General features: G+C 63.2%; 3 protein-coding genes across 10 annotated transcripts; 1 reads left to right on the forward strand and 2 right to left on the reverse strand.

Moving 5' to 3' along the window:
• Positions 1-2,443: 2,443 nt before the first annotated feature.
• LOC125087731 (uncharacterized) lies at positions 2,444-8,741 on the reverse strand. The gene is made up of 3 exons (XM_047708360.1): positions 6,723-8,741; positions 5,601-5,731; positions 2,444-3,106 (listed from the first exon to the last, which is right to left on the reverse strand). Exons 1-3 carry the CDS (start codon positions 7,149-7,151, stop codon positions 2,752-2,754), a joined length of 915 nt encoding a protein of 304 aa, XP_047564316.1. The 5' UTR covers positions 7,152-8,741; the 3' UTR covers positions 2,444-2,751.
• A 312-nt stretch (positions 8,742-9,053) lies between these two features.
• On the forward strand, positions 9,054-15,879 carry DUS1L (dihydrouridine synthase 1 like). 4 transcript variants are annotated; one of them, XM_047708349.1, is made up of 15 exons: positions 9,054-9,194; positions 9,852-10,098; positions 10,585-10,693; positions 11,153-11,203; positions 11,520-11,632; positions 12,133-12,215; positions 12,371-12,474; positions 12,667-12,811; positions 12,985-13,081; positions 13,164-13,252; positions 13,636-13,781; positions 14,058-14,095; positions 14,368-14,443; positions 14,785-15,016; positions 15,058-15,879. In XM_047708349.1, the coding sequence occupies exons 2-15, from the start codon at positions 9,862-9,864 to the stop codon at positions 15,152-15,154; spliced, it is 1,617 nt and encodes a 538-aa protein (XP_047564305.1). In that variant the 5' UTR covers positions 9,054-9,194; positions 9,852-9,861; the 3' UTR covers positions 15,155-15,879. The 4 variants fall into 4 exon arrangements, with proteins under 4 accessions (XP_047564305.1, XP_047564303.1, XP_047564306.1 ...); XM_047708347.1 differs by having other exon boundaries at positions 14,785-15,879; XM_047708350.1 differs by lacking the exon at positions 15,058-15,879 and having other exon boundaries at positions 14,552-14,843.
• GPS1 (G protein pathway suppressor 1) lies at positions 15,225-20,687 on the reverse strand. 5 transcript variants are annotated; one of them, XM_047708355.1, is made up of 15 exons: positions 20,609-20,682; positions 20,215-20,299; positions 19,589-19,681; positions 18,828-19,009; positions 18,146-18,310; positions 17,918-18,053; positions 17,734-17,811; positions 17,514-17,574; positions 17,047-17,132; positions 16,726-16,820; positions 16,356-16,461; positions 16,199-16,279; positions 15,975-16,112; positions 15,754-15,888; positions 15,225-15,665 (listed from the first exon to the last, which is right to left on the reverse strand). In XM_047708355.1, the coding sequence occupies exons 3-15, from the start codon at positions 19,664-19,666 to the stop codon at positions 15,591-15,593; spliced, it is 1,416 nt and encodes a 471-aa protein (XP_047564311.1). In that variant the 5' UTR covers positions 19,667-19,681; positions 20,215-20,299; positions 20,609-20,682; the 3' UTR covers positions 15,225-15,590. The 5 variants fall into 5 exon arrangements, with proteins under 5 accessions (XP_047564311.1, XP_047564309.1, XP_047564310.1 ...); XM_047708353.1 differs by lacking the exon at positions 20,215-20,299 and having other exon boundaries at positions 20,609-20,687; XM_047708354.1 differs by lacking the exon at positions 20,215-20,299 and having other exon boundaries at positions 17,514-17,571; positions 20,609-20,680.
• Positions 20,688-20,693: the final 6 nt, after the last annotated feature.

Raw genomic sequence — 20,693 nt, forward strand, 5'->3', positions numbered from 1 at the left:
ACAATTGAACCCCACCTGAGCTCTGGCCTCCGGTCACCCTTCCTTCCCTCCTCTGACAGCTGCTGTGGGAACCTGGGGTGGCAGGCTGCCCCTCTGCTCCCCGCAGCCCTCAGACACAGGGATGGGGCCTGGCTCCTGGAGGGCCAGGCGGGAGCTCCACTGGGAACACACAGCCAGGGGGACACAGATAATCTGCCGCTGTGGACTGAAGAGATGGGCCAGGCTGAGTGTGGGGTCCCCAGCGCCACTGCTTGTGGCTGGGATTCCTTGTTCCTCAGGGACAACTGGGGCTTCTGCTCACTTGAGGGTCCCGCCCACATGACTGAGCATGATCTTGACCGGGAGTTGGGGTCCGACGTGTGAATCTCGTCGGCACACTGCCTTCCCAGCCGTACCTAGGCTGCTCTTGGCAGAACTAGCCGAGCCGAACGAGAGACTGGCCGTCATGCTGGGGTAGACAAAGGTGCATCTGAGGAAGTCGGGGGGGCAGGGAGGTCCCCTGAGCATCTGAACCCTGAGAGCCAAGGGGTGAGGTAGACCCCAGTGGGTCTGTGGGGTATGGGGAGCTGTGAGTTCTGGGCCAACTGGGAATGAGCAGGGAGAGCTGGACCCTGCAGCCAGGGAGTCCAGGGTCAGGGGGATCAGGCCCACCTCCAGGCTTCTAAATTGGTGAGTTGAAACCAGAACAGACCAGGGGATCTTCCGTATTCCTCAGAAAGTTCAGCGTAGAATTACCGTGAACCACCAATTATGCTCCTAGGTATATGCCCCAAAGAATGGCACAGCAGGGCTCGTACAGACGTGTGTGTCAGTGTTCACAGTGGCACTGCTCATGACGGCCAGCAGGTGTCCACTAACGCACAGTGGACAGATGCAGTCTGTTCCCGCCTGGAATCTCCTGCTGTGGGAATGGCTGTTGTTCTGGCACATGGCTCTGTATGTGCCAACAGGGAACAGATCTCGGAGCAAAAAATACACCTGAGGGGCGCCTGGGTGGCTCAGTGGGTTAAAGCCTCTGCCTTCGGCTCAGGTCATGATCTCGGGGTCCTGGGATCGAGCCCCACATCGGGCTCTCTGCTCAGCAGGGAGCCTGCTTCCCCCTCTCTCTCTGCCTGCCTCTCTGCCTGCTTGTGATCTCTCTCTGTCAAGTAAATAAGTAAAATTTTTTTAAAAATGCACCGGGGGTAAAAAGGGTTCCTCCATAATGAGAAAAAAGTTAAGAGTCAGCTGATTGAAAGGCTGTAACAACCCTGGGCCTCTGTGCCCCCATGACAGCTCCAAATCACAGGAAACAAGGTTCTACATCCGAAGAGAAACCACAAATGTACAATGAAAGTTGGAGAGTCCAAAAGCCCTGTCCTGAACTGGCAGGACACGGAGACAGGATGTCGGGGGTGAATCAGATGGACGGTGTGACCAGCCCACTCGGCTGGCGGAGGTAGAACACCCACGGGGCAGCAGCACAACACGGTTCTTTTCAAACTGACGTGGAACGTTTACCAAGGGAGCACACATTCTGGGTCATAAAACCAGTGTCATTAAGTTAAAAAGAAATTCAACTTTAGAAAATATTTTCTCTAACCACAATTAATAAAACGAGAATAACAAAAAGTTCTCTAGAATATCTTCAAATGTGTGGAAATCAGACCACAGTTTTGTTGTTGTTGTTTTTAAGATCTTATTCCTTTGTCAGAGAGAAAGAGAGATCACAGGCAGAGGGAGAGGCGGGCTCCCCGCCGCAGGACGGGGGACATGATCCCGGGACACCAAGATCATGACCTGAGCCAAAGGCAGACGCTTAACCCACTGAGCCCCCCAGGCGCCCCTCAGATCTCAGTTCTAAAGAATCCTCGGGTTAAAGAAAAACTGGAGGGGCACCTGGGTGGCTTAGGGGGTTAAAGCCTCTGCCTTCAGCTCGAGTCATGATCCTGGGATCCTGGGATCGAGCCCCGCGTCGGGCTCTCTGCTCAAAGGGAACTTGCTTTCCCCTCTCTCTCTGCCTACTTGTGATCTCTGTCTGTCAAATAAATAAATAAAATCTTTAAAAAAAGAAAAACTGGATGGGGCGCCTGGGTGGCTCAGTGGGTTAAGCCACTGCCTTCGGCTCAGGTCATGATCTCAGAGTCCTGGGATCGAGCCCCGCATCAGGCTCTCTGCTCAGCGGGGAGCCTGCTTCCTCCTCTCTCTGCCTGCCTCTCTGCCTGCTTGTGATCTCTCTGTCAAATAAATAAATAAAATCTTTAAAAAATAATAATAAAATAAAAAAGAAAAAAAGAAAAACTGGAAAGAGAAATCGGGGTCAGAGCTGAGAGCACAGCACCACACTCGGCGGGCAGCCGTGGCAGGGACGAAGGCACCGACGGCGCAGATGAACCTTCAGACACTACAATAGGGGCAAACGAGATCCGGCTCCGCAGAATAACGGAAGCAATGCACGCCAGAGTGAAAATCAGCTGAATAAAGTGCAGAACAACAGAAATTTAATGAACCCAGAACCAAGTTCTTAGAGGTGATCAGCAGTGCACAAACCTTAAAGAAGACCGAGCCGGAAGAGGAGTGAAGACCCCAAGAGCCGGCGTCAGCAACGGGAGGGGACGTCCCCGAGACCCCCCCGTGCCAGAGAACTACGGACGGTTTCGTGCCACACAACCGGGCAGCCTAGGTAAGGTGACGAAATCCCACACCGGACAAAGTCAAGAAGGAGTCGCAGCCCGAGTGACCCTACCTGCGTGGGAGACAGTGAGTTTGCGGCTAACACCTGTCTGCAGAGCTAACTCCAGAGCGGAATGGCCAGTTCTGCAGGACGTGTAGGAGAAAAAGGTGACCCATTCCCTCCAGACGCTCCCCGAGTTCCAGAAGGGAGACCAGTCTCCGCGCATGCGGAGGATTCCGTTTGCACGAAATATTTCGGGGATGTGTCCGTCTGCTCGTGCTGCCGTAACATGACACTACAGACTGGAATTCACCCTCACAGCCGGGAAGTCCACGGTCGAGGTTCCTGCTGGCGCAGTTCCTGGGGAGCGCTGTTCTCCCGGCTCTCAGCTGCCTTCTTGCTGTCCTCCCGTGGCACAGAGCGAGCACACAAGTCCGGTGTCGCTCCCTCTTCCTGTAAGGACACAGCCCTGTCTGCTGAGGGGCCACTCCTAGGGCCTCATTTCGCCTTTAGCACCTTCTTGAGGGCCCCGTCTGCAAATACTGTCCCTTTGGGGATTAGGGCTCCCCCAGGAATGTGGGAGACACAATCCATTCCACAGCAAGAGGGTAACGTGCAGCTTTGCTGCGAGGCCAGCATCCCCTTGGTACCAAAGCCCGGCGTTACAGGAAACCTACCAGTATCCGTCACAGTCACGCAAGCAAAACATCGATGGCATTTTAGCATGTAGAGTCACGGATTAAGGGGGAATACATCATGACCAATTGGGGTTTATCCTAGGAATTCAAGGCTGGTTGGATTTTCAAAAATCAATCACCGTAACTCACCACATTAACGGCCGAAAAGGGATCATCTCACTGGATGCAGAAAACAGCATGTGCTGAACACAGAGGCGTGAAGCCTAACCCAGGTCTGCGGGGGCAGCTCTCCGCCCGCTAGAGACGCGAGACCCCCTGCACCGGATAGACGGCAAGATGCAGCCGCCGTCGCCCCTACTGGCTGCAGAGCAGGCATCCCCCTGCGACGGGGGACGAGGCAGAGACTAACCCGCTGAGCGGAGGGAAAAGGTGTCCAGCAGAGAAGGAAGGAATGACACCGACCCTGGTTGCCAACAACATGGTCCCCCGTGCGGAGACGCTGACGGATCCTCCGGAAACCTGCTAGATGGAGGCGGTGAGTGTGGGACGACCCCAGCAGAGACAGGGTTTGAGCCCATCACGCAAGTACCGACAAGGGACACGAACGGCAGACGCTGCCATCAACAAGTCAGCGCCAGTTGCCTCTCAGAGAAGGCAGAGCTGGGGGAGTGCGATGGAAGATGGGCGCGGCCCCGCTGAGCCAGGTGAAGGGAGCGGGTGCAGAGATGTGCCACGCTCATGGTCACAAAACTCAGGGCTGATGTGTCCATTCTCCCCAGAATGAGCATTACGGGTTTGTTTTTTTTAAAGATTTTAACTTTAAGCAATCTCTGTACCCAACATGGGCTTGGACTCAAGACCCAGAGACCAGGAGGCCCACGAGCTGCGCCGGAGCCGCCTGGGCACCCCCCGGCCCGCACACATCGTACAGCCTCGATCGAAATCCCGGAAGCCTGTCTGGAGGGACACACGGACCCGAAAGTCAGTTCCTGTGGGATGCGCTGGAGAGTGGCAGGGGTGGAGAAGCTGCGGTGCCTGATTCCAAGACTCTTCAAAATGTATTACAAAGCTGCAATAATCCGTGCGTTTACTGACATAGGACACAGAATTAGAGCCATGAAGGGGCTCCTGCGTGGTCAGGGGGTAAAGCCTCTGCCTTCGGCTCAGGTCATGATCTCAGGATCGTGGGATCGAATCCTGCGTCGGGCTCCCCCCTCAGCGGGGAGCCTGCTTCCCCCTCTCTCTCTCTGCCTGCCTCTCTGCCTACTTGTGATCTCTGTCAAATAAATAAAATAAAAAATCTTAAAAAAAAAAAAAAAAAGAGTCCGATGCTCAACTGACTGACCCCCAGGCGCCTGTGTCTGCTCTTTGAAAGACACAGATCAGGGGCGCCTGGGTGGCTCAGTGGGTTAAAGCCTCTGCCTTCGGCTCAGGTCATGATCTCAGGGTCCTGGGATGGAGCCCCGCATCGGGCTCTCTGCTCAGCAGGGAGCCTGCTTCCCCCTCTCTCTCTCTGCCTGCCTCGCTGCCTACTTGTGATCTCTCTCTGTCAGATAAATAAATAAAATCTTTAAAAAAAAAAAAAAGACACAGATCATGAAAAATGAAAAGTAAGTCACAGACCACTGGATCTATGTCTAGAACATGTAAAGACCTCTCAAAATTCAACAAAATGGAAACAAACATTTTAATTTTTTAAAAATCGGCAAAAGAGGGTTGCCAGTTGGCTCAGTTGGTGGAGCCTGTGACTCTTGATCTTGGGGTTGTGAGTTCAAGCCCCACGCTGGGTGTAGAGATTATTTAAAAATAAAATCTTTAAAATTTTTTTAAAATTTTGAATGGGCAAAAGATGTGAAACAGATAAAAGGAACAGACATAACATTTCATAATTAAGAACACAATGAGAGAGGTGCCTGGGGGGCTCAGTCAGTGAAGCGTCTGCCTTCGGCTCAGGTCATGATCTCAGGGTCCTGGGATCGAGCCCTGCATCAAGCTCTCCGCTCAGCAGAGAGCCTGCTTCCTCCTCTCTCTCTGCCTACTTGTGATCTCTGTCAAATAAATAAATAAAATCTTTTAAAAAATAAAATCTTAAAAAAAATAAAAGAATATTAAGTGTTGGAGGATATGGACCAGCTGGGACTTCCCCGTGTTGCTAGCGGAAATGTGAAACGGTGCGCTGGCACCGGAAAACAATTTGGCAGTTTCTGAAAAAGTGACACGTGCAGCTACCATACGAGGCGACCGTTCCACTCCAAGCATGTATCCAAGAGAAACAGAGTCTGTGTCCACACACAGACTTGTCCACAAACCTTTTTTGTAGCCCAAAGCCGCACACATGGAGACCTCCATCGCAGGTGAAGCGACAGGTGGACGGCGGCTTGTCCGGACCGAGGAATGCGGCCCAGCAGCAAGCGCGGCCCACGGACGCCCAGGACGGCGTGGACGGGCTCGAGACGCCGCTGAGCGCAGACCCTGGACCAGGAGAGTCCGCGCAGCATGAGTCCATTTCTGCAAAATGCTGAAACGGCGAGGCAATCTCTAGGGACAGAAAACAGATCAGTGCTTTCTAGGGACGGGGCTTGTGGGGGGCAGGAGGCAACATGAGGGGGTCATAAATATTTGTATTTTGTTTTTTTAAATTCCATTTTTTCATTTGACGGAGAGAGAGAAATCACAAGTAGGCAGAGAGGCGGGGAGCGGGGGGAAGCAGGGCTAGGGCTAGGGGTGTTGTAGGTTGTTTTTGTTTTGGGGGAGTTTCTACATAGACAGTGACGGCGAAAGGAGGCATTTTCTTCCTTCTGTTCCTGTCTGGATGCCTTTTATTCCTCTTTCTTGCCTGAGGTGCCGGGAGAACCCCAGGACTATTTCGAGTAAAGAGAGGCAGTAGCCTCCTTACCTTGCCCCTGATCAGAGGGAAAGGCCCCAGACCCTCACCGCTGTGCTTGCTGCCGGCTGCATGATTTTCGTAAACGAATTTTTAAAAAGATTTTATTTATTTGAGAGAGAGAGCACACAAGCAGGGGGAATGGTAGAGGGAGAAGCAGACCCCCCACAGAGCAGGGAGCCCTACACAGGACTTGATCCCAGGATCCTGAGATCATGACCTGAGCCGAAGGCAGACGCTTCACCCACTGAGCCACCCAGGCGCCCCCTAAACTGAATAATCTTTAAAGAATGTTTTTAATCGACTACGGGGCATTTTTAGATGACGTGCTGTAGACTCTGGGTTCTGAACCCCCTGCCCCACCCAATTCAGTGTTGTTCTTGGTGCAGGTGTGGGTTTACACAGCACCGCGCCTGGATGGTGGGTTCTGCTGAGCCTGTCCCCTCCACAGTGTGGTCACTGGGGTATCTGCCAGGTTGTTTGTTTCTTAAGTAGGCTCCACACCCTGCGTGACCAAAATTCTTGAGCTGTGTGGACAGAGCCAGCCGGGTGCCCCTGGTCTCCTCCGTTTCCCTGGGTCAGTACAGCTTAACGACCGTAAGTTACTGGTCAGAAGGCGCACGTAAGCATCGTGAGCCAGCGTCCTTTGGGGGGGCTGCGTCCTTTGTCGACAGTTCTGCGTAGGTTGGGGACGCATTCCAAGTCCTAGCAGTCCGCAGTTCAGCCCTGGTTTTTCCGTTTTGCTGCTGCGAAGCCTCAAATGCAGCCAGAGAAGAGTGTGGAGCTGGGAGTGCAGCCTGGTCCCTGCGGGGCACACACGCGGCCTTGCAGGCCACCAGGCACCACCGGCAGCTGACCCGATGACTGCTGTTTTGTCGACTGAGTCTCCTTGTTGAATTTCTGGCTGCACTGTCCTTGCTTTAACCAGTCCTGTGGCCTCTGGCAGCTGGGTGTCCAGCTCGCCGTCTGCCACCATGACTGCAATTTTCTCAACACCCTGGGAGGCTTTGTAATCAGCCCTCCCCGGTGTCAGGTCCTGGAGGCCCACCTGACTCTGGTGGAATTACCAGAGGGTGGGAGGAAAGGAAAGGCGCCCCTTCCCGAAACTCCACAAAATGCCCCCTTTCTTTTTAAGGATTTTAGTTATTTATTTGACAGCAAGATAAAGAGAGAGAGAGACGTTGAGCACACGAGCAGGGAGAGCAGCAGCAGAGGGAGCACACTCCCCGCAGAGCAAAGCCCGACCTACGCTTGAACCCAGGACCCCGGGATCATGACCTGAGCCGAAGGCAGACGCTTCACCCACTGAGCCACCCAGTCACCCCTTCCTTTTTTTTTCTTAAAGATTTTATTTTTGAGTAATTTCTGTAGCCAACATGGGGTCCATACCTACAACCCCAAGATCAAGGGTCACACCCGGCCCCTGGCTCTGCTGAGAAGCCAGCCAGGCCCACCTGACGTTCATAACTTCCATCTAAGTGCTCTTAAATGTTGTATATCTTTGGTCAGGAGTCCTGGAATGGGGACCTGGGAGAAAGCTTGTGCTCTCTCTGTCGAATAAATAAATAAATAAAATCTTGAAAAAAAAGAGTCCTGGAATGGTTGCTTTAAACGATTTGCCCTGTTTTAAACATTGCTTTTTTGGGAAGGCATTTGGAAAACTCCTCTATCTGCTATTCCAGAAATCCTGCCCATGTAGATAGTTTTAAATTTTCTAGTTACCGTATTTTTTAAAGACTGCATGGCATTGATTTCGGGGTTGTTGTGTGTTTTTAGTAAGGGCAGGTGGGAGGGAAGGGGCAGAGGAGAGCAAAGAATCCCGGGGAGACCCCCACAAGGGGCTCCATCCCCCGAACCCGACACAATCAGCTGAGCTGAAACCACGAGTGGACGCTCGACCCAGGAGCCCCCCAGGCGCCCGCACGACCTTCCTCTTAATAACGTGTTGAAGCCAAGCGAAGAACGGTCCCGTGCATCCGGAATCAGCACTCCTAGGTCCAGGAACGAACGCTCGCGCCTCTGTCCCTCCCCGAGCGTCCGCAGCCGGCGCGGGTCGCGCTCCCAGCACGTCCCGGCCCTGACCGGCTGCGTCCGGGAGCGGCCGGCCCCGCGGAGCCGGCGGAGGTGCTCGGTGCGCTCGTCGTTTCGGACGGGCTGACGCGTCTCTCGGTCTGGACCTGTCCTTCCTCCAACGCCCGTCCTTCGGGGACGCGGCCGTACTCAAGGCCGGAACTAAACGGCCAACACACTGTCGGGTTTGTGCGCAGGGGCCCGCGAATTAAAGCACGGGCGCCGGCCGTCCGCGGCTCGCGGCAGGCACGGGCAGGGCTTCGGGCGCCTCGCTAGCGGCGGAGAGGGGAGCGCACGGCCTCCTGCGGGGGAGCGAGCGGGTTTCGGAAACAGCCAGGGGAAAGGCCCGCACCGCAGCGGCTCCCGCTCGCAGCTCCCGCCGCGACCACCCCCGCCCCCGACTCCCGGGTGCGCCTGCGCCAGCCCCTGCGGCGGGGAGCGCCCTGCGCGTGCGTGCTCCGTTTCAGGCGGGTTAGCCGCGCGCGCACCCTGGCCGGGCCCCGGAAGTGCGGGGGTGGGGCCCCGCGGACGGCAGCGCTTCCGGCCTGTGGGGGCTCCCGGAGGCCTTTGAGCGCCGGGCCGAGGCGGGGCACTTGCGGCCCTTTCGGGAGGCAGAAGCGGGAGCCTGGAGTGGAAAGCGGGAGCTGGGCGAGCCGGGCCTCGGCGCCCGCTGCCGGCGCGTCTCCCTTCTCCGCCCGACCTCCGGCCTCTGACCTCCGACCTCGCGGGGCGGGGCTCCTCCGCGGCCGGGCGCGGTTTCCCGGGGACGCGTTTCCCGCCGCACCGCGGGCCGCCCGGACCGCCCTGGCGGAGGCACCTTCCGGCGGCCCCGGCGCGGAGCCCTGGGCCGGGCGGCGGCCCCGGCGTGGCGGCCTACGGGCACCGAGGGAGCCCCCGCCGCGCCCTGGCTCCCAGAGGCCCGCCGGCGGTCCGGGAGGGGCCCGGGCGGGTAGGTGTCCTGCGGGTCCCGCCGGGCGCCCGCGCGAGGCGGCAGCGACGGTGACAGCGCCTCAGCGCCCCGCGCGCCTGTGCCCCGGGCACTTTCCCGTGGGACCTCCCCGTGGGACCTCGGTCGGGCAGTGTCAGGACCCCCAGGGGCGCGCTCGGTGGGTGGTCAGGCCGGTGACTGCTTCGTGACCGCGGAGCTCAGTGCGCGGAGTCGCGCGCCCCTGCGGGGGCTGTCCCCGGGGTTCCGCTGGGGGAGGCAGCGGGGCCACGGCCGCTCTGACGGCCTGTGGGGAAGGGCGGCTGCAGCGAGGGCGTCTGGCCAGCACCGGTGCGGTGAGCCGGGGCGCGTTGAGGCGTTTCCTGTGCGGAGCAGGTGGGCAGGGCCGTCCTCCCTGACCGAGGTGTCGGGGGGAGGCAGGACCAGGACAGCGCGTTCCCTGGCTTTTTGGCTCACTGGCGAGCGGGTGGGGACGCTCTGCCCGGAGGCGATGGCCTTGGGTCTGCAGCAAGGGTGACCCTGATGTCTGTGTCTGCGACCGTCGGGCTGCCCTGGAGCGGCCTCGAGGAGGGTTGTGCATCCTCTGGGCTCCACCCGATGCCTTCACGGCTGCCCTGCCGCTCTGCCCCAGTGGCTGACCCTTGGTCTCCCCCTTTTCAGTGTGGAGGCGATGCCAAAGCTGCAGGGCTTCGAGTTCTGGAGCCGCACCCTGGGGGGCGCCCGCCACGTGGTGGCGCCCATGGTGGACCAGAGTGAGCTGGCCTGGAGGCTGCTGAGCCGCCGGCACGGGGCCCAGCTCTGCTACACCCCCATGCTGCACGCCCAGGTCTTCGTCCGCGACGCCAACTATCGGAAGGAGAACCTGTACTGCGAGGTGTGCCCCGAGGACCGGCCTCTCATTGTGCAGGTGGGCAGGGGCCTGGCCGGGAATGCCAGGTGCAGCATCTTTCCAGGAACAGCTTCGGGGGGTGGGGGCGGGCATTCTCTGGCGAAGCTCCGGGCTTCCCGGGGCTCCTGGGGCTGGTCTCCCAGAGATTGACCCCTTCCCAGGCCGCCGGCTCAGTTTGGGCGAGGGGACGCCGTGGGTGCTGTGCGAGATTGGCAGCCCCTCCCCCCTCGCCTGCCTGTCTGCCACGTGTCCTCTCGTTACGGGACCTTGGGGAGGCACACTCTGCTCTCCTAAAGTCAGTGATGCCAGTGTTGCGTCACCGTCGGGACGGACGTGCGTCTGTGACTCCCCCTCCTTGTGGTGTGGGCACGTGTCGGCGCGTAAATGTTAGTGCAGGATGCCATCTGGCAGGCAGCCCCGGGGACCCTGAATGTCCTGTGGGGCCGGGGAGCTGCGGTACCAGGGTTTGTCTCGGGCTCACGACACCACCTGTGTCTTTCCCAGTTCTGTGCCAATGACCCGGAGGTGTTTGTCCAGGCGGCTCTCCTGGCTCAGGATTACTGTGACGCCATCGACCTGAATTTGGGCTGCCCGCAGATGATAGCCAAAAGAGGTGGGTCAGCCGCAGGTCGCGGTGCGGAGCACTGCCTTGGTGGGGGAGGGCAAAGCCTTAAACCACAGGGGCCCACGTAGAGGCCAGGGTGTGGGCAAGACCAGGGGAAGGCCTGCGCTCTGCTCCTGGTGGCGTCCCTGACCTGTCTTTGCTCCTCCCTCGAGCGACAGGGTTCTGCTGGCCTGAGGCTCGTTGCCCTCTTTAGTGCCTGGGGAGGATGGACACCCCCCCCCCCCCCGCCCTCACCCTGCTGCTGTGTGTCGCCCAGTGTAGTTTAGGCATTGGGACCGCTCCCCGGCCTGGGGCACAGACATTGTTCTTCGCTGAGTCTGAGGGGTTGCTGGTTGGTCAGACGTGGTGGGCATCCCACTCCGTGCCCTTGAGCTCCGGCAGCCGGGCACACAGCCCCCAGGTGTGATGTGGCAGAACGGGGGCCGAGGCCGTGCTGCTCTTTTGCAGGTCACTACGGTGCCTTCCTGCAGGAGGAGTGGGACCTGCTCCAGAGAATGAGTGAGTCGGCTGCGTGCTGGGGCCGGGGTGGGGATCAGGCTGGGTCATGGTTGGTGAAGGAGCCCCAAGGTGGTGGCCGCTGAGTCCTGGCCAGCGCACACTTGCGGCTGCAGGAGGGACGGCGAAACCGCTGCTCCATGCCAGCCACTCCCCTTTGAACCCGACAGCAGACCGGACCGCGGGAGCTGAGGGCAGGTGTCCCGGCCCGGCCGGCCCTGCAGTGTCTGGGCAGGTGGGAGCTGGTGCGAGGCGGGGCTCCCCACGGCCGGCCCAGGGTGAGCAGCACGCTGGTCCGAAGCCGACTCCTTTTCCCCAGTTCTCCTGGCGCACGAGAAGCTCGCCGTGCCTGTCACGTGCAAAATCCGAGTCTTCCCGGAGATCGACAAGACCGTGAGGTACGCCCAGATGCTGGAGAAGGCCGGCTGCCAGGTGAGGGGCTGAGGGCTCGCAGGTCACGCCCTACTCCCCTGCCTCCTGTCCCCTGCACCCTGACCAGGTAGGGAGGGGTCCTTGCCCCCAGGAGCTCCCTTGAGGCGCCGACTCGCCAGGGAGGGCCAGAATCATGGTCACCACGAGGCAAGGCCTGGTGAGGGTGGGGGAGCTGCGTGTTCCCAAGGAGGAGGCTGGTCCTGGGAGGGGCCAGGCCTCAGCTGCCCTCTCCCTACCTGACCCCAGCCTTAAGGTCAGGTTGGTGCCCCCCCCAACACCTTTGGACCTGGCGTGCTGCCACTTCACGAAGAGCGGCCCTCCAACAGGTGCCGCCTCTGTGCCGCACGCTGGGTGGATCCGTGGGACACGGGAGCCACAGGCAGCAGCCCCCCCGTTGCAAGCCAGGGTACTGGGGGGCCGGCACTGGGCATGTGAGGCCCAGGGTTTGGTTTGGGGTCTGTGGTCACAGCACAGTAGAGCCGGGCCTCACCGTGTTCTAGTTGCTGACCGTGCATGGGCGCACCAAGGAGCAGAAGGGGCCCTTGTCGGGCACTGCCTCCTGGGAGCACATCAAGGCCGTGCGGTGAGTGTGCGTGGAGGGGGCCGCGGCTGCCCGAGCTGGCAGGGAGCTGTGCGGTGGGGTCGGAGGGAGTGTGGGGGCTGGAGCTCTGTGCCTGGTAGGGGGGACGAAGGGACATGGTTCTCCTCTGCTGAGCGTCTGCCCCCTGCTCCCGACAGGAAGGCAGTGGCCATCCCTGTATTTGCCAACGGGAACATCCAGTGCCTGCGGGACGTGGAGCGCTGCCTCCAGGACACAGGAGTCCAGGGGGTCATGAGTGCAGGTGAGGCAGGGCCGCGGCTGATGGGCCATGGCTGGCAGGCCACGGAGGGGCTGGGCCCCGTTGGGGTGCCCGGGGCCCGTGCTGGCCTCACTCCCAGGCCTCGGCCGCGTGTGGCCTGAGGGGTGGGGGGCCACCCCTCCGGGGACGTGAGTGCCTGCCGCCTTGAGCCGTCCTCCCCCCGATTCCCCCCAGAGGGCAACCTGCACAACCCCGCCCTGTTTGAGGGCCGCAGCCCTGCCGTGTGGGAGCTGGCTGAGGAGTACCTGGACATCGTGCGGCAGCACCCCTGCCCCCTGTCCTGCGTCCGCGCCCACCTCTTCAAGCTGTGGCACCACACGTGAGTTGCTCCTCAAGGCAGATGCTGGTGGGTCTGAACCCTGGCTGGGTGTTGGGGGACTTAAGGGGAGCTCTCTGGAAGCGTGTATCAGGAGAGCTCGCTCCGGAGTCGGGTCTGCGTGCCGGGCAGGGGCTCGACCTGGGGGCGGCTCGGGGACGGAGCCTTTGTCTCAGGCTGCAGGTGCATCAGCAGCTCCGGGAGGAGCTCGCCAAGGTGAAGACTCTGGAGGGTGTTGTGGCCGTGAACCAGGAGCTGAAGCTGCGGTGTCAGGCAGGTGGTGGGGCTGGCGGGGGGCAGGGCGGCAGGTGGGGCGTCTGGGCTCTGTGATGTGGGTTGCTCTGGGCTTCTGCAGGAGGATATATCCAGGCAGAAGGAGGGAGAGAAGCCATCTGGTGGCTTGCCTTTCTTCCACTGGATCTGCCAGCCCTACCTGCGGCCAGGGTGAGCTTCCCAGCGGCCCACGGGCTGGGGTACACACGGAGGAGAGGGCACCTGCTCCCTGCACTGGGGCCCGGCGTGCCTTCTGCAGCCCTGGTGGAGGGTGCTGGCGGCTCGGCTCTGTCTTGAGATGCCAGCTGTCCCTGTAAGGTGATTCTCTTAAGCGGTCCCAGTGGATTTGTCCTGGGGGCAAGTGGCAGGCAACCCCTGAGCTTCCCCTGGGTCCCTGCAGCCGTGGCTGGGCTGTCATCTGGGGCCACTCAGACCCAGCCACAGCCCCGGGAGCCCAGGAGCCCAGCTGCTGGGGCGCTGTACACGTCCTGGGGCCCAGGCTGGTGGATCACCTCTCAACGGGGCCGGCTCTGCCCGCTGCCCTCCCCTTCCAGGCCCGGGGAAGGGAGCAAGGAGAACGGGGGGGCACGGAGCAAGCGGGCCCTGGAGGAGGAGGAGGGCGGCGCAGACGTCCTGTCCAAGAACAAGCAGAAGAAGCAGCTGAGGAACCCCCACAAGACCTTCGACCCCTCGCTGAAGCGTAAGCAGTTCCCCTGTGGGGCCCCAGGGGCTGCTCCCCAGGACGGGGGAGCGCAGTGGCAAGGGCCTGCTGGGAGCCAGGCTGCCACGGTGCGTGACCACGGCCCGGCCTGCCACCTGCTTCCCTGGCTGCTGCTTGGAGGTGGGGCTGGGCTCTGAGGCCACCCTCCGGAGAAGGTTCTAGGGGCAAGCACCTAGTACGCGGTGGGGGCACGTGTGCTGCGTCCTCGGGCCGGCTCACCGGCTCTAGCAACACCTGCTTCTGTTCTTTTCTCAGCAAAATACGCTAAGTGTGACCAGTGTGGAAACCCGAAGGTGAGTCTGGCCGTGCTGCCCGGGCCAGAGCTCAGCGCTGGGGGTGGTGGGCGGGGCGGTGCCACGGACACTGCCCAGGACCTGGCGGAGGTCGGGGGGCAGCCCCAGGGAGGATGGCTGTTTGCCCGCCTCACGACAGCCGCTCGCGCTGTGGAAGGCAGGCCCTGGGCTGGGCTGCAGCCCGCCGGGGCTCCTGGCCGACCCTGGGCTTTGGGGGGCTGGCTCAGGTGGAGGGGCCTCAGCTGCAGGCTCATCGGCTTCCCCGCGTCCAGGGCAACAGGTGTGTGTTCAGCCTGTGCCGGGGCTGCTGCAAGAAGAGTGCTTTCAGAGAGGCCGCGGACTGCCCAGGTAAGGGGCGCCTCTGCTGCCCGCACCCCCCACCCCCAGTCCCAGCCCCCAGTGGGCAGTGGGACCCTCAGCCTCCTGGGCCCCACTGTCCTCCTCCTCTGCCGCCAGGTCACGGATTGCTTTTTAAAACCAAACTGGAGAAGTCTCTGGCCTGGAAGGGGGCCCCGTCCCCGCTGCAGGAGCCCCAGCCGGCAGGACCTGGGGAGCCAGGCGGCCTTCCTGAGGTGGTGGGCAGTGCCCTGGCCTGAGGGGCAGCTGGAGCCGGACACAGCGCCGCCCCAGGCCCCAGGACTGCTGCTCAGACCTCTACGCGTCCCACTTAAGGAAATGCCTTTACTCAGGGAGCCTCCCGCTACTCAGCGCGGAAGGAAGAGCTGGTCTCCCCTCGGCCAACGCCAGGAGCCCAGAAATGCTGCACTGGGGAGCAGGCGCCCAGGCTGGACCTGCCCCCTCCCTGCAACGCGTGTGTTCAAAAGCGAACAATAAATGTGCATCTCTGAAAGGATGCAGAGAACCAGACGGCGCGAGCAGACCCTGCGCCTGCGAGACCTCGCGACGCGAGGCTGGGAGGGCGGAGCCAGGGCCGGTGAAGACTCAGCCAGTGGCCACGGGCGGGAGCCGCTGCCTTGGGAAACCCCTAAAGGAGGGGGTGTGGGCTGGCCTCAGCCCCCTCCTGGCCGTTTGGCCCGCATAATGGGTGGGGAGCCCTGACCCCAGAGCCTGACCTCATGGAGATGGGGCTCGCGAGCCCTCTTAGCGGGCAGGAATGGCACAAGGGAACGTTCTCAGGCTGCCCTTTAATGGACTGACGTCGAACTCGCCTGCACCCTCGATGACACAACAAGGGGGCTGGGAGGCAGTGCTGCTGGGGGGCGGGGGCGGCACCAGGAGGTCACACGGGTGAGCCCTGGCCGTCTCCTTCCGAGAAGGGCCTTGAGCAGCAGCAGCCCCCCCTCGCCGGGCACAGCAGGGGGCGAGGGAACACGAGAAGCCGGGCCTGGATGCCCTGGCAGGAGGCCCTGCAGAGCGGGGGCCAGGGGGGTACACAGGCCCTCCACAAGTAGCGGGTGAGCCGTGGGAGCCTGTGTGTCGAGGCCGCGGCGGGGGCGGGTGGGGCACGAGCCGTCCTGGAGGCCAGCGGGCGCCCTCACATGTTGGTGCTCATCCGGGACTGGCTGTTGGCCGGCGTCAGCTCCCCCTGGCTCCCTTCTCGGGGAGGGGACTGGAGGGGAGACGGGGCTGCTCAGCCCGGGGGACGCGTGTGCACCCACCCTGCCGCTCGTCTGCGCGGGGGCCGCCCCTGCCCTCACCTTGACGTGAATCTGGTTGCGCAGCACGGCCGCCCGCAGGATCATGGCTTTGGCGCGCCTCTGGAACTCCTTCCCCATCAGCAGGGACTTCTCGAAGGTCGTGCTGCGCTGGTCCACGTCCCGGGCGTACAGGATCTGCGGCGGAGGGATGGGGTTCAGCGGTGCTCCCCACGGCCTGGGGGCCCGCCCTGCACCCACGGCCTTGGCCCGGGGCCGGCCACCTTGCTATGGGAGTCGATGCGGGCGTTGATGAGCCCCTCGAGGATGAGCTGCGTCAGCTCGTCCTCCAGCGCCACCACGGTGGTGTTGAAGGCCGCGGCCATCTTGTGCATGTCCGCCGACACGTAGGGGCTGAAGTACTGCGGGGCCGAGGCCGAGTCAGCCGCCAGGGACTCCCAGGCCCGCCCGCAGCGCCTCGCCTCAGCCTCCGCGCCCCGGCGTCTACCTGGATGAGGGCGCGGTTGCGGATCTGGGTGTACAGCGTCCTGACGTGGGGGGCCAGGTACATGTCCAAGAGCAGGTTGTCCTGGTGAGGAGACCTGCTCAGGCACCGCCGCCCCCGGTCCCCGCCCCCCTCGCCCCAAAGCTGGCCGGTCCCTCACCTTCATCTCATCCAGCATCTTCAGGCACGAGGCGTACTTGGACTCGTAGAATTTGAAGATGATGTCGCGGACCTGTGGCTCCAGCTCCAGGAACAGCTTGAAGGAGCTGCAGACGCACGGCCCTCAGAGCCGGCCCCGCACCCGCCCCCATGGGCCCCCGGGCGCCCCCCCCCGCACCTGCCCCCACGGGCCCCGGGCGCCCCCCCCCCGCACCTGCCCCCACGGGCCCCGGGCGCCCCCCCCCGCACCTGCCCCCACGGGCCCCGGGCGCCCCCCGCACCCGCCCCCACGGGCCCCGGGCGCCCCCCCCCCGCACCCGCCCCCATGGGCCCCGCCCCCCACCCCCCCGCACCAGCCCCCCCCCCCGCACCTGCTGGCGATGACGTTGCGCTGCAGTTCCTGTCGGTCAAAGGCGGCCAAGGCGCACAGGCCACCGTAGACGGCCACGTTGCTGGGAGACAGCAGCTACGGCCAGAAGGGATGGGCCAGACGGCCGGGGTCACGGACAGCCAAGACAGAATCCAAGGGGGACGCGCAGACACGAGGCTGGGCCGCCCCGCCCCGCCCACCCCCACCCGAACCACATGCAGGACTCCGCGGACGTCCCTCAAGAAAGACCGTAACCCACGAGCCCTCCCCTGCTTCCCGAGTCCCAGCAAGGCGCGACCCCACACGGCCTCGGGGCCCTCACCTCGGGGAAGTCGCAGTGATCGAACGAGGCCAGCAGGAAGCACTTGGCCGCCTGCTTGTACTTGCGGGCGGCCAGCTCCGCCAGGCCTGCGGGGGCGGGGGGCACGGTGAAGCCCGGCGCCCTTGCCCGCCCCACCCCAGCCACTTCCCGGTGTCAAGGACAGGGACTCTGCTCAAACGAGGCCACGCCGCGAGCCTGGCCTGGAGCGCCCTGGAGCCGAGGGCCTGGGGAAGCCGTGGGCAGCGGCGGGGACTCCGACGAAGGACTCCCAGGCCCACCCGCTAGCCACACCTCCGTCCCCGTCCCCGACCACGGCTGCGCACTGGCCTCCCCACCCAGCACCGTGGCCTGCGGGCACCCCAGCTGACGTGTCCTCAGCTGCGACGAGGCCCCCCACCCTGGCAGTGAGAACCGACATGGGACCCGGCCGGGCTCAGCTGTGGCGTCCTCCGCCCCGAAGCCCTCACCGGCGGCACACTTGAGCTTGGTGAGGATGGCCTGGGTCTGGCTGTCCCGCTCCCCACGCTGCTGCAGGGCAAAGTGGGACACGTCAGCCACCAGCCTGCACACCCTGGTCCTTTCCTGGGCCCTGCCCCAGCCTGAGGGGCAAGGGCAGTTGGGGGAGGGCCCCGCCCACCGGGACGCGGCGGTCCGGGGACCAGGACAGAGTGGGGACGCCGCCGTTACCTCGGCGATCTCCGGGGTGGACTCGGCCTTGCTCACGTAGCTCAGCACGTGAGACCAGTTCTGCAGGTAGACGCTGACCTGGCAGGCAGGTGGGGTGGGCTCAGCTGGGGCGCCCCCTCCTGGCTCAGGGGCAGCACTGCCCCGCAGCCCCTCCGGCCGCCCATCCCACCGAGGCAGGGCCCACCTTGATGACGTTGAGGCACATGTTGATGACGTGCTTGGCACTGGTGCAGTAATCTCGGGCCCGGGAGTAACACTTGAGGGCGTTGCTCAGGTCCCCACAGTCCAGATAGTGGTCACCCAGGTCGTCGTGGCCGCGCCTGTGGGGCCAGAGGTGAGCGGACCTGGCCCAGGGCCACGTGGGCCTTGCCGGCGCCAGCCTCCCAGCCTCCCAGCCTCCCAAGAACGGCACCTGATGCTCTCCTTGATGGAGTTGCCCTTGTAGTTCTTGAGGTCCGTGTCCAGCTTCTCCAGCTTCAGCAGAGCCTTCTTCCGAGTGGCCTCCACCCAGGCCGTGTCAAGGGGCGGCGGCTCCACGCCACTCTCGGGGATGGTGTCCGGCACGTTCTGCAGCTCCCTGAGGGAGTGCTCCGGCAGTCAGGGGCCAAGGTGCAGGCGGGGGGGTGCCCCCCGGGGGCCCCTGCCCAGCCCCTGCCGAGGGAGCGCCCAGGCAGCAGAGGAACACAGGCCCACAGCCTGGAGCGCACACCCACCAGGAGAAGGCGCGTGCGTGCGGCCACGCGCAGAGGAGAGCAAGGTGCCGTCTCCAGAAGCCCTGCTTCCCGCCAGGACGTCTATGCGCCCTGTGCACGCAGAGAAAGGCCAGGGCAACGCAGAGAGCCCCACGATAGGGCGACTGAGAACCTGGCCTGTTTTGCCATTTATCGCCCCTCCTGGCTTTTTAACAAAGAAGGCCATGTCCCCACGTTGAGGCAGGGACGCTATTAAGTGCCCACAAGGGGATGGTGTCAGGCGTCAGGAGCACAGGAAGGGCCCCTGCCCAGGCTAGACCCAAGGGAGACACACCATGCCCAGTCCCTGGAGTCTGCTCCCACCAAGGGCCCTGCCTCCTCTGGTCATGCCCCTGGTGTCACCTGGTGGCCTCCGAGAGCTTGCGGTGAATCTCTTCATACATGTCCACATTGAAGGTCCTCTGCACAAAGGACAGGGCCATCTTCAGGGCTTCCGCCCGCAGCGGGGGGCAGTGGTCGGCAATGAACTGCAGCCGCTCGATGCGCATCAGCCCGCTGTAGCTGGCCGCGTACTGCTCCAGATCCTGAAGTCAGGGAGGCGGGAGTGGACGGAGGCTGTGCAAGGCGGGACCCCAGACCCCAAGCCCTGGCAGGTGAGCCAGGAGCAGGACCCAGACACTGACCCTCCTGCGGTATCCGAGAAGCCCTATACCCATGGCAAGAACAAGGTGCTCGGGCGCCAGCCAGACGGCTCTCCGGTGCTGGCAAAGGCCACCTGGCGTGAGCCAGGGCGGGGGCCTCCAGGGTAGAGCTCTGCCTGGGGCGCTGAAGGGGTGAATGGCCAGAGCCAGATGGGCATGACTCGCGACTGCCAGTCCCCAGGCAGAGCGGTCAGGAGGCCGTGCTCCTGACCTGGGTGCCAAGAAAGACCTGTCCTGGGTCTGAGGAGAGCCGCTCGTGGGCTCTTGCCCCATGAAGAGAAGTGGGGCACACGGTCTCTGGCTGGGCTACCGCCCCCCATGACCAGTGGCAACCAAACAGCCTAGAGGTTTCTGGGTCAGAGAAAAACATGGCTTGGGTGGGGAGCCTAGCCTACCCCCGCCCCAGGACTGACACCACACGCCCCTGCTGCCTGCCCTAGGACTGCCGGCAGGGCTCCTTACCAGGGTGGGGTTCTCCACCACGTAGTTGACATCGGACGCATTCTGCGGGTCCTCCTGGGGGTCCACATCGATCTGCATGGGCTCCACGGCCCCCTGCAACACAGGCAGGCACTTGGCACTCGAACCGGACTGACCAGGAAGGGCGAGAAACCCTCACTGTGCCCTGAGTCGGGCTCTGCCCGAGGTGCCACGTCCCCGGCAGGATCCTGTCTGCGGGATCCTGTCTGCGGGATCCTGTCTGCGGGATCCTGTCCAGGACCCAGTCCGGAGGCGCTGGCCGTCCCTGACCCTTCCCCAGCCCGTGTCCCACGCCGCCCCTCGCAAGCCCCGCGGCCGCTGAGCAGAGAGCCCTGGCGCCCTCTCCACCGCGGGTCTCCGGGGCCGCGGGCAGGCAGCGGGGCGCGGGGCGGGGGAGGGGGGCTGCGGTCCCTTCACGGCCGCAGCCACCGTCCTGACGCAGCTTCTCCGAGCCTCAAGCAGCGCCCGGCAGCGGGGGCGGCGGGCCCAGGCGGCGACGGAACAGTGTCCTGGGGCGCGCGTCCTGCGCCGGCGGGCCCGGACGGCGGGCGGGGGCGCGCCCCCCTCCCAGGCTCGCTCGCTCCTGGGCCCCCTGTCCTGGAAGGTACCTCGTGAAGCAGCGTACAGGCCGACAGGCTGGCGCTCAGGCTGAAGTCCCCGGCCGTGCCCCGCAGGAAGAGGTCTGACCTACTGCTGTGAGGGGCGCGGTACAGATCGGTCACTGACGAGGAGGCCGAGCTGGGGGCCGGGCTACCCCTCATCCTGTCCTGACTCTCTGCACCCCCCGACCCTGACACACAGCTGGCCTGCGGCCGAAGGGAAAGACAGAGTTAGCGCCGGGCCGGGCTGCCGGGCCCACGGCGGGTTCCCTGCGCGAGGCCGCCGGGCGGCGGGGAGGGGAGGCCGCGTGGGGGCCCGGCCCCGGCCCGGCGGCGACGAGGCTGGGGGGCGGGAGCAGGGGTGCGGGAGGGCGCGGAGGGGTCGCCGGCCGCGGCTCGTTACCTGCAGGTTAAACACCTGAACCGGCAGCGGCATCTTCACCGACCCCGCCGCGGCGCGCCGTCCACTTCCGGGGCAGCACCATCCA

The sequence above is a fragment of the Lutra lutra genome, chromosome 16, assembly GCF_902655055.1.
Source record: "Lutra lutra chromosome 16, mLutLut1.2, whole genome shotgun sequence".
NCBI classification, from domain to species: domain Eukaryota; kingdom Metazoa; phylum Chordata; class Mammalia; order Carnivora; family Mustelidae; genus Lutra; species Lutra lutra.

What these genes read in the sequence shown, in the direction of transcription:
- LOC125087731 (XM_047708360.1), bottom strand. Translation starts at nt 7,151, where the DNA reads ATGGTGGCAGACGGCGAGCTGGACACCCAGCTGCCAGAGGCCACAGGA. An exon ending in GGAGGAGACCAGGGGCACCC is followed by an intron (nt 5,732 to 6,722) that starts GGCTGGCTCTGT and finishes TCGAGCCCGTCC; the next exon opens with ACGCCGTCCTGGGCGTCCGT. An exon ending in GGCTTTGGGCTACAAAAAAG is followed by an intron (nt 3,107 to 5,600) that starts GTTTGTGGACAA and finishes GTGTCCTTACAG; the next exon opens with GAAGAGGGAGCGACACCGGA.
- GPS1 (XM_047708351.1), bottom strand. Translation starts at nt 20,367, where the DNA reads ATGAGGGGTAGCCCGGCCCCCAGCTCGGCCTCCTCGTCAGTGACCGAT. An exon ending in TCCATCAAGGAGAGCATCAG is followed by an intron (nt 18,054 to 18,145) that starts GTGCCGTTCTTG and finishes CTGGCCCCACAG; the next exon opens with GCGCGGCCACGACGACCTGG. An exon ending in TGTGCCTCAACGTCATCAAG is followed by an intron (nt 17,812 to 17,917) that starts GTGGGCCCTGCC and finishes CCTGCCTGCCAG; the next exon opens with GTCAGCGTCTACCTGCAGAA.
- DUS1L (XM_047708347.1), top strand. Translation starts at nt 9,862, where the DNA reads ATGCCAAAGCTGCAGGGCTTCGAGTTCTGGAGCCGCACCCTGGGGGGC. An exon ending in CAGCCCTACCTGCGGCCAGG is followed by an intron (nt 13,253 to 13,635) that starts GTGAGCTTCCCA and finishes CTCCCCTTCCAG; the next exon opens with GCCCGGGGAAGGGAGCAAGG. An exon ending in ACCAGTGTGGAAACCCGAAG is followed by an intron (nt 14,096 to 14,367) that starts GTGAGTCTGGCC and finishes CCCCGCGTCCAG; the next exon opens with GGCAACAGGTGTGTGTTCAG.